Below are 14,256 nucleotides of genomic sequence, written 5' to 3'. Positions count from 1 at the left end.
GATCGTAGGTGTTATGGGTCGCATCGTGGGCCCCGAAAGATATGTTGAAGTCCTAACTCTCAGCGCCTGTGAATGTGACCTCATTCAGAAATGGAGTCTTTGCAGATGTGATTAAGATGTAAGTGAAAATGGGGGCGCCTGGGTGGCTCAGCTGGTTAAGTGTCCAACTCTGGATCTCAGCCCGGGGCACGATCTCACAGTTTGTGAGTTCGAGACCCGCATCGTGACCTCAGGGAGAACGACCAACCAGCCCGGAAAAATCTAGGAGCCCCTTAACCTCTGACCACCTGACACCACGGCCCATCCGGGGCTGAAGACATCCCACCCTTTGGTGTCAACAGAGACCCTCCTGCCTGGAAACTTGCATCACACGAGGAGAGAGCACGCAGGAGAGGGGTCCGCTGCATATCGCCTTGTATTGTCACATGAAATGCACATCCATGATGGGTACTTGGAAACGACCTATCAGGTCACATGGAGTCCGGCCCCTGGGGGCCAAAGCGGCACCGATGCCCGCGGCCGTGAGCTCTGCGCAGGCGCTGGGAGAGGCCCACGCGTGCCTCAGGCCCTCCGGCTCCCGGGCGGCCTCTCCCAAAACGCGCTTGAGGAGACGGCGGTTCTTTGGGGGTTAGTAGCTGTTCCTCGAGAAAAGGGGTCTGTGGTCAAATGCGCTGAGGACACACGGAGTTTGACAGGAAGCATTTGCACAGGACTTGTCAGAGCCTTTATGGCGACAACAGCCCTCGTGAATGTCCGGCACGGGGCCACGGTGCGCGGCATTGCCCAAGTTTATTTGACCACAAAACCCTTTTCCTTCCCAAAGCGTCTTGCAGGCTGGCATCCGGCAGGGCGCCCTTCGGAGAGTGCTGCCCTGAGCTGCCGATGACCGTTAATGGCAGTGGCACCTGTGCTGGGCGGTGGGTGGGGGGGGCGCTCTGCCAGGCAGCGTGCTGTGGGCACGGCGGGCACAGCCAAGCACTCAGCGGTCGTGACGGCGACCGAGGGACAGGACAAGACCCGGCCCCGCTCCCGCCACCTTTAGTTCTCGCCTGCCTTCTCCGTGGCGGAAGCAAAGCGTGGCCCAGAGAGGACACGCGCGGTCCAGGCAAAGGGGCAGAGAGCACCCGCCCCTGCCGGCCGCACCGAGCCTCCGGGCGGCCCGGCCGCGGTCGCCAGCCTCCAACCGCGACGGGGGACGTGAGGCCGCCGGTCGGCCGCCGCGCCTGCCTCCTCTCTCGGCTCCCGGAGCCCCGAGCAGGCGGCTCACCAGGCGGAGATGAGCATCTGGCAGGTGTTCGAGGACATCCAGACCAGCTCCACCAGGCGGAACTGGAAGTAGCCGATGACGAAGCCCGAGATGACGTCCGTGATGTGGTGCCGTCCGATCATCACGCGCGACAGGCCCACGCAGAAGGCCCAGAGTACCAGCAGGACGCGCAGGGGCACGGCCAGCACCAGGTGGCTGAGGAAGAACTTGGACACCATGGCCGCGCGGCTGGCGTGCCCAGCGGGGAAGGCGTACACGTCCATGGTGAGGTAGTCCAGGAGGCTGGGGTTCGTCTCGAACGGGCCGCGGCGCTTGATGAGTTTCTGCACGCCGGCCACCGTCATGATGTCCAGGAGCAGGGCTGTGGGCGAGAGGGAGAGGCCCCGAGGGACCGTCAGCGTCCCCTCACACCCCAGCACCCCCGCCCTGCCTTGCTTCCTTCGCCCCAGCCACGCTGACCCCCCTGGCGCGTTTCTACCCCAGGGCCTTTGCCTGTGCTGTACCTGAACGCCCTTTCCTGGGTTGCCCACCCGGCCCGGGCCCTCCCTTTCCTCGGCAGACCGGCCTCCCGACCGCCCGTTTACCGAAGCCCTGGCCCATCACACGCTTTCTCAGCATCACTCTCGTCTCTCTTCCCTGACGCCACACGTGCTCCGCGAGGGCCCGGACCCGATTTGTTCACGGGGCTCGGTAAAGGTGCCAGCATGACAGAGTGGGTCATCGGGGGCAACACGGGCCCCTGAGGAGGGCCTCGGTCCTGACCCACCAACCCCGGCTGGTGATTCTTCTGGAAGGACCTCACTGACGTCCCTGCGGTCCTGGGAACAGCACACGACTATATCCCTGCTTTGGAGAAGCGAAGGTGAAGTTCGTGTCACCTAAGCGTAGAGTTCAGTGGCATTCAACACATTCACAGGGTTGGGGCGCCTGGGGGAGGGGGGGGCTCAGTCGGTTGGGCCACCGACTTCGGCTCAGGTCATGATCTCACGGTCCGTGAGTTCGAGCCCCGCGTCGGGCTCTGTGCTGACGGCTCGGAGCCTGCTTGGGATTCTCTCTCCTTGTCTCTCTCTGCCCCTTCCCCGCGCGTGCCTTCTCTCTCTCTCTCTCTCTCTCTCTCAAAATAAATACACTTAAAAAAAATACATTCACAGGACTGTACATCCACCAGTTCCCAGTTGCAAAACACGCTTCTCACCCCCAAAAGGAAGTCCGGGACCCATGACACGACCTGTCCCTCTCCTATTGCCCCCAGCCCTGGCCGTCACCGATCTGCTTTCTCTCTCTACGGATCTGCCTCCCGTGGGCACTTCTCATGCAGGGAGTCAGACACGTGGCCTTTTGTGTGAGGCTGCTTTCACTCAGGATCGTGTGTTTGAGGTCCGTCCACGCAGCATGCATTGGTACCTTATTCCTAAAGCGGAATAATAGTCCGCTGCCGGGACACCCCCCCCCCCCCCCCCCGCCGTTTGTGTATCCGTTCGCCTGTCAGGGGACGTCTGGGTTCCTTGCACCTTCTGGCTATTGCGGATGCTTGCGTCCAAGTATTTGCCGAGCGCCTGTTTCCGGTGTTTGTGAGGACAGGCCTATGGCGGAGTCGCACGGTGATATGGTAACTCTAGCTGGTAACTTCTGGAGGAACCGTCACACTATTGGCCGCGGCAGCAGCCGAAACCATATCGTCCCCCTTTTACGGAGGACAAGACCAAGCCTTAGAGGTCGGAGTATTCGTACCTGCGGCTCGTCCTTTCTGGAAGGTTCCGCCCTTTCCCTCCCCCGCCGACTTATTCTCCCTCGTCCTTCAGGACTTTCCCTTACTACTTCTCAGTCCCAGCCGGCCTGATCCTGGCGGCCAGCCGGCATCCAGCAGGTGCGTCGGTGAGAGTGTCTCCTTCTCTGGGGCTCCCCCCAGGGTCGAAATTACCCGACGCCTGTTCCCAGACCTCCGCCACCCGCAGGGAAATCAGAGCTTCCCTGGCGCTTTGGGCGGTGGCCAGCCACAGCCTGGGTGACGGGTGGGCTGCTGGGGTCTGGGGGGTTAATGTGGACCAGGATCGGGCCCTGAGAAGGAGCCAGACGCGACATTAGTCACTGGAAGGCATAGTCGTCTGTCCAACTGGTGACCAAGTTTCTCAGCCAGAAACCAAGGCTCATCACCTTGGCAGGCTGTTGCTGGTTTAAAAGCTGCCTTCCCAGACAAGCGTGAATCCTGGAGCAGGTTGCACAGAGGAAGGCAGGAGGGAGGGGGCAGCGTTGGCATCCTCAGATTTGGTGGCTGAAGGCACGAAGGGCTTGTGCCCGAGTCTCCCCGCATGCCCCAGCCCCCGTCATGGCTGGTCAGGAACCACAGGCCAAGGACTGAGCTAGACCCACACCCTCCTCACTTTTTGGGAGCCAAGCATTTTTTCCCCGTCGAAAGCAAATACGAAGATTCAGTGTGTGGAACAGATAAGAGAGGCGGCCCTGTGGTGAAGCTGGGGGGGGGGGGGAGCTCCGTTTGGGGACCCTCCCCGGTCCCCCCCCACACACAGAGGCCTCGGAGGCTACCTGTGTCCCCTGATTTCAATATTTAGTTTTGAGAGCGAGCGAGCAGGGGAGGGGCAGAGATAGAGGGAGATAGAGAATCCCAAGCAGGCTCCATGCTGCCAGCGCAGAGCCTGACGTGGGGCTTGAACCCCCGAACCATGAGATCGTGAGCTGAGCTAAAAGCAAGAGTCAGATGCTTAAGCGACTGAGCCACCCAGGCGCCCCTGTGTCTGGGCCATGGGGAATCCGCTGCTATTTCTGGCCGGTTCTGTCTCTTGAGGCCATAACGAGGTAGAGACTCTACCCCTTTGCCGCTGGCTGTCCGTCTGGCCCCGCCCATCCTATGCCTTGTTCATTCATTCACTGGACCTCCAGTTCCTGGGCACGGCTGGCTCTCGGGTAGGTCAGGCATGGGCCCGGCCCCGGGCTGGTGAGCCCGGCTGGCCGAGTGCCGTGGGGCCGAGGTAGCAGGTGGGCAGTAAGCACTGGTTATAGAGTTCCTCTACAGGTGCAACGGGACAGTGGTCTCCCAGTCCCCACGCTGTGGCCGTTGGGTGTTGAGGCTTGGAGGAGGAAGAGGCAGGACGGCTCCCCAGCACAGCTGATGCCTTCCCCGGGCCTCTCCCCCCACCCACCCCCACCTCCTGCTGCCAGGACGGGGCTGCCCGCCCCTCCTCCAGCACCCCGGCCAGCCCTCCTTGTGACCATGATTCTTACACTATCAGCGCATAATCTAGGGCCCAGAAATAGAAGCAAGTGGAGCCATCGCTCGGGGCTCCGTGAATTCCGATCGCACAGCACTGTCAACTTCCCTGACCTACATTCCTCCTGGCCTTGGAGAGGAGGCAACGGGGGCCCACGGGGAAGGTCGGCCCGGCAGGATGCTCGGGGGAGAGGGGCAGGACGGCGGCAGAAGCCCGTCGCCCCCGGCGCGCCGTGCGAGCAGATCGGGCCACCTGGCCTCCCCGGGCCTCCACCCGCGGCGGTGAACAAGGGCAGTGGCTGTGCACGCACCTGGGCTCCAGAATCAGAGGCCAGCTTCAAGGTCAGCTGCTTGCCGACCGCACGACCTTGGCACGTCCGCCTCTCCCAGCCTCCCTTCCCCTCATTGACAAAGTCCCGGAGGCCACTCAGAGCGCGGCTCTCAGGACGCGCTTCATAAACGGCGCCTGGGACACAGGGCTCGGCCTCCCTCACCATCCCGGTTGTAGCCATTTCCACTTCCGGCCCCTCTCAGCAAGCTGGGCTCTGAGATGTCCGGGCCCCCAGGCAGGAGGCACAGCCGTTCCCCAGGCCCTGCTGCCCCGGCAGCCTCCCTGCCTCAGAGCAGGACGAGAGACCTGTCTCAGCGTTCCCTGTCCTTCCCCACCCCAGAGACCCTGGGGGCCTGTGCTGCCTGCGGAACCAGGGCGGGGGGGGGGGGGGGGGGTCACAGGGCCAAGGCCAGGGGCCAGACCTTTCTGAGAAAAGAGCTGCTATCATGGGAGATTTGGAATTGGCCGCTCCTGAGGCCTCCTGCCTGCCTGTGACTGGCCGCTTGTGTGTGTGTGTGTGTGTGTGTGTGTGTGTGTGTGTGTCTGCCCGGAGGCAGAGGAATGGCTGAGGTGACCTCTCCTGGCCCCCGTGGAGCTTCAGCTGCTTTCCAGCATGGGGGAATCAGGCTGGGCAGGAGGCGGGAAGGGGGAGGCTGTGGGCTCAGCAGAGAGCCAAACCCGGCCTGACCAGGGCGGGGGTGGGGTGGGGGCTCCTTGTTGGCCGGCGAGGGGACGGGTCTGTGGGCGGTGACTCTCACTGGCTGGGGCAGGGAGGAGGGGTCCCAGCTCTTCCGGCCCCGGGGGCCGACCCTGCCTCTTAGCCCCCCATTCCAACTCCTCCAGGAGCTGGGGGACCGGCCGGCAGGGCTGTGGGGCAGCACCAATCCCTCTAAACTTTCTGAAGGGCATTCGGCCTCAGACCTAGAAGCCTTTGCAACACGACTTCCTTGACTCAGCTCTTCCATTCATAGAGTATCTCCTTGGGAAATAATTAGGGATACGCACCGTGATTCACGGTCTTCCTAACACCGAGGACCGCACCAACGCGATGCCCTTGAGTCAGAGACGGATGGGATGTGTCGTGGCCAAGTCTAGACAATGGCGTGCCGGGGCCACCGCCAACGATGAGGCAGGTGTGTATTTATAGCCACCGAAGGAGCCCTGTGGGGTTTTTTGTTAAGTGGAGAAGGACAAGTACCAAACAGGATTGGCAGTATGATGCCGTTCTTATAAAATAAGATGTAAATGTGTCTATACGCAGAGACACAGAGTCCGGAAGGCTCCACCGACTGGTTAAGGGTGCTCCTCTCTAGGTAGGAAGACGAGGGTGATTTTTTTTGTTGTCTTTCTGTCATCCTGCATTTAATCGTTTTCTTCCCACGAACAGGCGTTATTGGGCACATTGTTAAACAGTTATTTTTACAAAAGGACAAGTAGACTGCACTTTTAGGAGGCGCCCTAGAATAGACGAATTCATAGAGACGGAAAGTAAACAGTGGTTACCAAGGGTTGGGGGATGGATGAACCCTGGGGACGTTCTCAAGTGAAGGCAGGGAATGGGGAGTTCTTGTTTAAGTGGGGACAGAGCCCCAGTTTGAGAAAATGGAAAAATTCTGGAGGTGGGTGGGGGTGACGGTTACCTACGATGCGAATGCATTTAATGCCACTGCATTTTAGCGCTTAAAGATGGTTCACGTGGTCAACTTCCTGTGTGTTTCAGCACAGGCACGCGAAATCTCTTTAAAAAACCAGTGCACGGTTCCAGCAGGATGTAGCTCTCAGGGAGGTGCGCAGCGAGCAGAGGGGTGGAGTCGGGGGCGGGTGTCCCGAGGGTAGGTGGGAACCTTCTAGTCTTTTAGCACTGGGACCTCCACTCTGTCGGTGTGAGCAGTGTGTGTGTGTAGACGCATGTGCCCATGCCCGGCACCTCTCCCGACCTGGGCAGCCCCTGACTTCAGCCAGAGCCACGCCCCCAGCCCTGGGCACCCCGGGTGGGGGGGCAATGCGAGGGCCCTGGCCTGTCTCTACCTCCCCTGGCCTGAACGATCTGCTTTCTCATCTGAAGAATCCAGATAGCAAGGCCGGCTCCAGCTCTCTCCGAAGACTCTTGGGGGACGAGGAAATCAAAGCCACAGGCACAGGACTCTGACAGCATCATCTATTCACTCAGCTGAGCACCAGGCAGTGTAGACATGAGCCTGCCCAATCACGCATGGCCACAAGGGCAGCTGTCAGGACGGTGCGTGGTCAGGGGGCGGCTGAAGGCCCCCCCGTGGAGGGACCGATGTCTCACTGAGCCCCACGGAGACATGACAAGTGAAGCCAGGAAAAGGCGGGGGAATGTTCTCTCCCTACAGATCTGGCAGCCACCGGCTCCACAGGAGAGTTCCACATGGGAAGGCCGGTCAGCCTAGGTAGCCATCAATTAGGGACAGGCAGGCAGGGCGGGGGGGTGGGGGGGGTGGCGGTCCTCACCAAGGCGTCGCTAAGAGCGGACCCAGTGGGTGGTGAGGGAGAGATGACATCACCGATTATACAGAGGGTCTGCACAGGGGGCCGGGTGGGTGTAGGGCTGCTGCAAGGCTGACGGGCCAGTTCTGATTTCCGAACCTTGAAACTTGAGGTAAAGGGACGCGGGGCTGAGACCACGTTCCCAAAGGGCACGTTCATGGCCCGGCGGGTCCTGTGAGAAGGAAGCCTTGCTGGGAACAACACTGCAGGAGGTCATTTGAGAAACCTACGCTATGTTAGCATGTGCCCAGAGTTAGGCTGTCACACGCGTCCAGAGGCCCGTGACCCAAGCCGCAGGGGATGTTATTCCTGGGGAAGAGGGGGTTTAAGGGAAGCCCTCACTGTTTTGGTCATCTGTCCTCGCAATGTTCAAATTTCCCTTGCTAGAAGAGGATATGATGACAGAGTGCTCAGCGTCACTGATCATTAAGGAAAATGCAACTCAAAGCCACGAGATACCACTTTGCACGCTCACTAGGATGCCCATTATCAAAACCCGGAAACCAGTGGGCGCTAGCAAGGACCCAGAGAGACGCGAGCCCTCGTGCATCGCCGGTGGGATGGTGCAGCGGCCACGGGCAACAGTGCGGGTGTTCTTCGAAAAATTACGCCAGCACGCCGAAAGCAGGGACTTGCGCACCCGTGTTCACGGCGGCGCTGTTCGCGACAGCCGTGGGGCAGGAGCAAGCCAAGTGTCCACCGATGGGTGACGGATCAACAAAACGTGGCGTAGCCATACCGCGGAATATTACTCAGCCTTGAAAAGGAAGCGACTCCTGATGCCTGCTACAGCACGGAGGAACCTGGAGGCCATTACTCAAAGTGAAATCAGCCAAACACAGAAGGACGACGGTGTGCGACTCCACTTTTCTGAGGCCCCTAGAGAAGTCACGTTCATTGAGACGTAGGAAGGAGAGCAGTGGGTGCCAGGGGCTGGGCGAGGGGCTGGGGAGTCAACGTTTAATGGAGATGGGGGTTCCGTTTGGAAAGAGGAAAAGCTCCGGAGACGGACGGTGGTGATGGCTCCATGACATTGAGAATGTGTTCAATGGCCATGAACACTTAAAATGGCTAAAATTTTAATAGACAGGACAATCTCAATAGAGACACTTTTATAGATCATGGCAACAAGACATGGGAGCCATGGTCCGCCAAGGACAGGCCCACGAAGAAACCGGGATGGGCTTGGTGAGCTGGGATTGGCCTAGGTCACCTGTCGCATGGCTCTCTGTGGGATCATCAAGCCTGATGCTGCAGGGGAGGGCCGGGGGAGGGGACTGAGTCATCTCACAGGTGTCTGGGGCCTGGGGGGGGGGACCCAGGACTGCTTTTGATAATGGCGATGGGGCAAGGATAGTGCTATGCAGAGTTGCACAAGCGTTAACTGGCATTAGTATGAGCCAAGATGCTCATGTGCGCTTCTTCAGTGAGCTGTCCCAGCCACCCATTTGCCGGATGAGGAAAATGAGGCTCAGAGAGGCAAAGTCACGTGTCCGAGTTCCCACAGCGGGGCTAGGATTTGCACCCAGGTCCAGCCGACTCTGGAGTCCAAGGTTTTGCCAGCTGCTAAGACCCCTTTTGGCTTTGTTCTCCAGGCTGGGCAGCATGGCCCTGGCGGGAGGGAACACGGAGGTGGGGGGGGCAGTGCAGAGGACTTCCTCCTGGCCCAGCTGGGACCCCTCCCAGGGTGACCGGCTAGAACTCTGAGTTCCCAGGGCACCTGAGTTTTCCCTTCTGGGGCCGCAGGGAGCCTAGGTCCCAACTACACAGGCGGGGCCTCCGCTCCCAGCCCAGAGACTGCCCCCGGGAATTAGCTAGGTGCCCCAGTGCTCAGGGCAGGAGGGCAGGACTGGGATGTTCACCTGCAACCCACTGTGCCAAGTGCCTTCTCAGCTTCCTCTAAGCCCCGGGGCCCCACGTACAGATCAGGAAACTGAGGTTCAGAGACGGGAACTGGCTTGAACAAGTTCACAGAGAGAAAGGGTCAGGGAAGGATTGGAAAAAGCCCAGTCTGACCTGGGAGCCTGTGGTCTAGGGTGGAAAGCTGCCCCCCGCCGTCCCCCCAAAGACTGAAGGACAGACCGAACTCTGCACTGAACCCACCTTGGCTACCTGCTTTCTGCCACGGAACTGAGGGGCTCGGTCTGCACCCCCACAGAGTGGAGCCCACAGACCACTCTGCCTGCTCTGAGCACCTGCTGTTGAGAGGCTGCTTTGTGCCAGGCCCCTATTTCTCTGTGCTCTTAGCGCCCAGATACACCAGCAAAGGTGCTGGCAGGTGGAAAACTTCCCCCCAGACCCTTCACCTCCTTGCTGTACTCATGCTTCTGGAACGATGGGGTGGTACCCGCAGCCTGTGGGCTGACGGCGAGTGGGGAGGCAAAGGGTTTGTCGTCTGGAGGACGTGGCTTTGGTCCCTGGGCCTGCCACTAACGCTTGTGTGGAGTGGGCATGTCCCTGGACCCCTCTGAACCTCGGTTAACTCATCTGTAAAGCGGGTACACGAATGCTTATTAAGTCGTTAAAAGCATTTTTAGATTATGAAATACAGGACATTCATGGCATCGTATTCAGTACACAAAGAAGCTCAATGAATGAGGTTTTTAAAAACTTAAGAACGACTGTCATTCTTATTCGAGAAGGGAGGCATCCCGAATCTGAAGCAGGTGCCTTTGGGCCCACAGCTGCTGGTTGCCGGAATGAGCCAGAAACCTCCTCTTAACAAGCTAGAAGTGCTCCCCGCACCGTCTCTGACCAGCTGCATGACCGTGGGCAAGCCGCCGCCCTGTGCCTCAGTTTCCTCCTCTTTACAAGGGGAAGATGCTGCTTCTCCCTCCCGGGACTGTGAGAGGATTAGAAGCGAAGGTGTGTTTCATGCAATGCTGGGCACACAGTTAACACTGAACACATTACAAATACAGCTTTATCACCTCCAGCCTCACCCAGGGAAGGGACCTGCGGACAGGGGCTAGGGAGCAGGGCTGAGAGGGAGGCTTCAGGGTCCCTTCTCACCCCTGTCCTCGGACACCAGACAACCTAACTCCCAACACGGCTTTCTGGAACGGCTGCTCTGTCTGGGGCTGTAAGAGCCCCAGGGAAACCTTGGATAATGAGCGCAGGGCTCTGCCCCGGGAAGCCCGTGGCAGGGCGCCTGGAAAGAGCACAAGCCTGGTGTCAGGCGGGCCCGGTGCAAATCTCTAGCTCGGAAGCCTTGGCCAGGTTGCTTTATTTATAGGAACCTCAATTTCCTAATCTGTAAAGTGGGAGCGATAATAGCACCAGTCACGCGGGACTGTCTATTCGGGACAAACAACAAGTCACGTAAACGATTTAATAAGAAGAACGGAAAAACATGGTGGGGGGGAGGGGGTTGCAAGGAAGCCCCTGACCATCTCCTCCTCCCCACGTCCCACCCACAGCATGTCCAGTCCCAGACCCTCTGAGACCTAAGCAGCGAGATGCACATTATCCTAACGTCATCTGGGATCGCAGCTGTCGGTGTCCCAGCCTACTACCCCCTTCTGGAGCTGGGTTCCCTCGGCAGGGTTTGCTTGGCCTGAGACCTCCGACCACCTGTGCCCAAATCGGTGGCCGCACTGAGAGGGCCGAGGGGACCAACGTGGGCCCGGCGTGGAGGGTGGAAGCCGGGGTTCCCCTAGCACCTTGGGGATCTGCAGGTGCGCAGGATGGGGGTCGGTGTCACCTTGCGAGTGGAGGGGAGTGGGTCCCCCAGCACAGGACGGTGCCAAACGGAGAGATACCGGCAGCAGAGACGGTGGTAAAACAAACCAGCACCAGCTCACCTGGCCGGTTCCTCCAGCGACTCACCGAGGGAAGCAGCAGGTAAGGACTCTAGGCGGCCACAAGTGGGCAGGAGCCCCAGACTGGACCTCCGGCACCCCCAGGCCTGGGCAGCAGGCAGGGGCTCTGAACCAACCGGGGGGGGGGCATGGGGGCAGCTCCCAAGCCCTGTTTGCAAGCAGCCTAGGAACTCAAGGACCCCAACCCATGGGATGGGAGCTCCCCCTCTCTGGACACTTACCAGGATCCCAGCTCCAGGACCCCCACCAGATTCTTGACGGCCTCCCTCGAGGCCACATCCTCCAGCACCCCCTCCCTTCAAGCCGCCTCTGGGGCAGTGGGGGCACTTTGCCAAGAGCCGGGCCCTTCCTTGGAGGTTCCCTCAGGGCCTCCACCTTCTCGAGGCCCCCGCTCTGGAGGGGGGCCCCCGCCTGCGCATCCCCGGCTCTCTCTTTCCCAGGCTGGAGGGTTGCCTGTTTCTGGGGCACCCTTCCTGCCTAACCTCATTAGCTGGTGCCAGGCGGCTTGTGAGGGCCCCACTCATGCTGGCCGGGGCGGGGTGGTGTGGGCTCCCTCCCGGGGGAACTGGCGGGGCGGGTGGCGGATGGCGGGCACACTCACCCAGGAGCAGGTTCATGAGCACCTCCTGGCCGGCCAGTGTGCTGCTCTTCACCAGGCAGAGGATGGTACCCCCGATCCAGGGGATGCCGTGGCCCGTGATGCCAATGAGCTTGACCATGGAGCGGGCGCTGGCCCAGGACGCGGCACGGCCGGCACACACCCCCAGCCGCTTGGACATGCAGATGTCAATGGCCAGCAGGGAGTTGAAGGCGATGCCCTTGAAGGAGGGGTTCAGCTGCATGCAGTCCTCCTCGGGCAGCTGCTGTGACTGGCGCCTCTCGCGGGCCCCATCGCCAGGGGACGGGGGCTGCGCCGAGGGGCCCGGGGCCTTCCTGCCCGAGCTGCGGGGCTCCGGGGCGCCCTTGGGGGGCTGGTTCAGGGACAGGAACTCGGCTCTGTTGAGGACGTTGTTGCGGTCCCGGGCCCGGGCGCGGCTCTGGGAGGCTGGCATGGTGACGCCTCGCGCCACGAGGGCCGGTGCCAGCCGGGCTGGGAGGCCTTCTCCCCGAAGACTGGAGCCGCCCGGGGATCCCGCCACCACTCCCTGCCTCCCTGCCTTCTCCGCAGCAGCTGTTAAATATAGAGTGCAGGATTGCACATGGCTGTTTACCTCCAGCTGCCACCGGGCTCCACGGGGACGTCAGTGCCAGCTGCGCAGCCAATCGAGCCCACCGATGCGGGCCAGCGCCAATGGAGCCACCGGGGAGGCGGACGAGTCCACAGCTGCGGCCTCGCTGCCTCAGGGCCTGGGCTATTTAAATCTTCCAATGGCTCACTCCCCGGGACTGGAGGAGTCTGGGAAATGTAGTCCTCCCGCTGCCCTGGCCCAGAGGCCCCCAGACGCAGGCCCTGAACTAACCCCTGCTCTTACCAGGTTCCCTCGGAGCAGCGCAGCGTGGACCCCTGTGAGCCAGGCCCACCCGCCCCATTGGCCTGGGCCCTGGGACCCCGTCCTGTGGACCGGACAGTGGGGCCACGCCAAAGGCCTCCCCGGGCACCAGACGGAGTGAAGGACGTCACTGACGGCATCATCTTGGGTCGGCTGGGGCCGGGCCCCGCCCCCCCCCCCCCCCCACCCCGTGACAGCATTTCATTAAGCTGGCAGGTTGGGGCTTTATTCCTATTTTTTGATCAGTCTTGAATTTGGCTTCGGTGCATGAGAGTCCAATCAAATGGCAATAATCTGTAAGATCTGATTTCCATTAGAGGGAGGGTTGGGTGATCGGTTGGTAATGGATCTGCCTCTTGGAGGCTGCCTCCACTGCTTAGAGTTTTTTCGAAGGACAGGGGCACTCCAGCAGCTTCAGGCAGCCCACCAGTGGTTATCAAACGCCTGATGCGACCCGAGGGGCCTGGCATGCGCCACAAATGACAGGTCCGTCCTGTCCCCGGGAAGCTCAGTTCAGTGGGGGGGGGGGGGGCAGACAAATGACATGGAAATGATTGCAGGTGCAGAGACGTGGGATAGGGTCACAGAACCACAGCCTGGGTTTGTCTTGAGAATCACGGTGGGAGGACAGGTTACCCCACATGAAGTCCCAGAGGCCTGTGTGGCCAGTGCATGACGCAGAAGGACAAGAGAGGCTGGGAGCCAAAGAGGGCAGACTGAGAGGGCCCAGCTGAGGACTTGGGGTTTGAGTCAGGCCTCTCTGTCCCCACCTGGGTGACTACAGGAACCCAAAGTCTCTACAGCCCTTTGAGGGCTGGCTGGGCCTGGGCTCAAGGGAAAGCCATTGATATAGGGTGACCAGAAGGCTCAGCAGTGAATGCCCTGGTCTCACAGCTCAGGGCCTGTCCATCCAGCTGGGATGGAGGCAGGAGGCTGTGACCTTCCCTTCCAATCATGGAGCCCACCCGTGACACCCCACAGCCTCCAGGCACCAGGTTCAGAGCCTTCCAAGGTGGGGGAGGTGAGTGCTCTCTGGCCACAGGGCACCAGCTATGGTCTCCAGAGTCTGACAAATGGGGGATGACCTGGGATCCGGCACCAACTAAGCCGTGGGATCTTGAACAAGTCACGTGGCCCGTCTGGGCCTTGGTGTCTCCACCTGTAACATGGGAATATTAGCGTCTACCTCTCAAAGGCCATTGTGAGGTCAGTGAGATGACGTCTGTTAAATGCTGAGCAGGGTCCCTGCCCCACAGTGAGCCCTCAACCCTATGGGTTAGGAATTGATTCTGTTTGGCAAAAAAGGCCCAGTCTTGTCTCACTTCCGAGTGTCCCTTTCAGAAGGACCCACACCTACGCCATACCTGGTCGGTGCGAAGGCAGACTCCAGGAGCCCTCAGTCCGGGGTCCCTTGCAGACTCCCCGGCATCCTTCTTCCAGACTGTTCCATTCAGATCACGCAGCCACAGAAGACAATGTTCCAGACTGGGTGGCGTCCCAGCCTCTTGGGTGGAGCACTGACGACCCGGGCTGCCTCATCCTGGCTCCTAGACAGCTACACATGCAGATGTGCTCGGAATGCGTGGGTGGCGGGCAGTGTACTGAGCTGT

General features: G+C 60.5%; 1 protein-coding gene across 1 annotated transcript; it reads right to left on the bottom strand.

Annotated features, from left to right (window-relative positions):
• Positions 1-397: 397 nt before the first annotated feature.
• PLPP7 (phospholipid phosphatase 7 (inactive)) lies at positions 398-13,981 on the bottom strand. The gene is made up of 2 exons (XM_040482671.1): positions 11,758-13,981; positions 398-1,628 (listed from the first exon to the last, which is right to left on the bottom strand). Exons 1-2 carry the CDS (start codon positions 12,206-12,208, stop codon positions 1,264-1,266), a joined length of 816 nt encoding a protein of 271 aa, XP_040338605.1. The 5' UTR covers positions 12,209-13,981; the 3' UTR covers positions 398-1,263.
• Positions 13,982-14,256: the final 275 nt, after the last annotated feature.

Source organism: Herpailurus yagouaroundi, unplaced genomic scaffold, assembly GCF_014898765.1.
Source record: "Herpailurus yagouaroundi ecotype Mexico unplaced genomic scaffold, PumYag 160, whole genome shotgun sequence".
NCBI lineage: Eukaryota > Metazoa > Chordata > Mammalia > Carnivora > Felidae > Herpailurus > Herpailurus yagouaroundi.
This window is presented reverse-complemented; position numbering and strand designations above follow the sequence as displayed.

What these genes read in the sequence shown, in the direction of transcription:
- PLPP7 (XM_040482671.1), bottom strand. Translation starts at nt 12,208, where the DNA reads ATGCCAGCCTCCCAGAGCCGCGCCCGGGCCCGGGACCGCAACAACGTC. An exon ending in GCTCATGAACCTGCTCCTGG is followed by an intron (nt 1,629 to 11,757) that starts GTGAGTGTGCCC and finishes TCTCGCCCACAG; the next exon opens with CCCTGCTCCTGGACATCATG.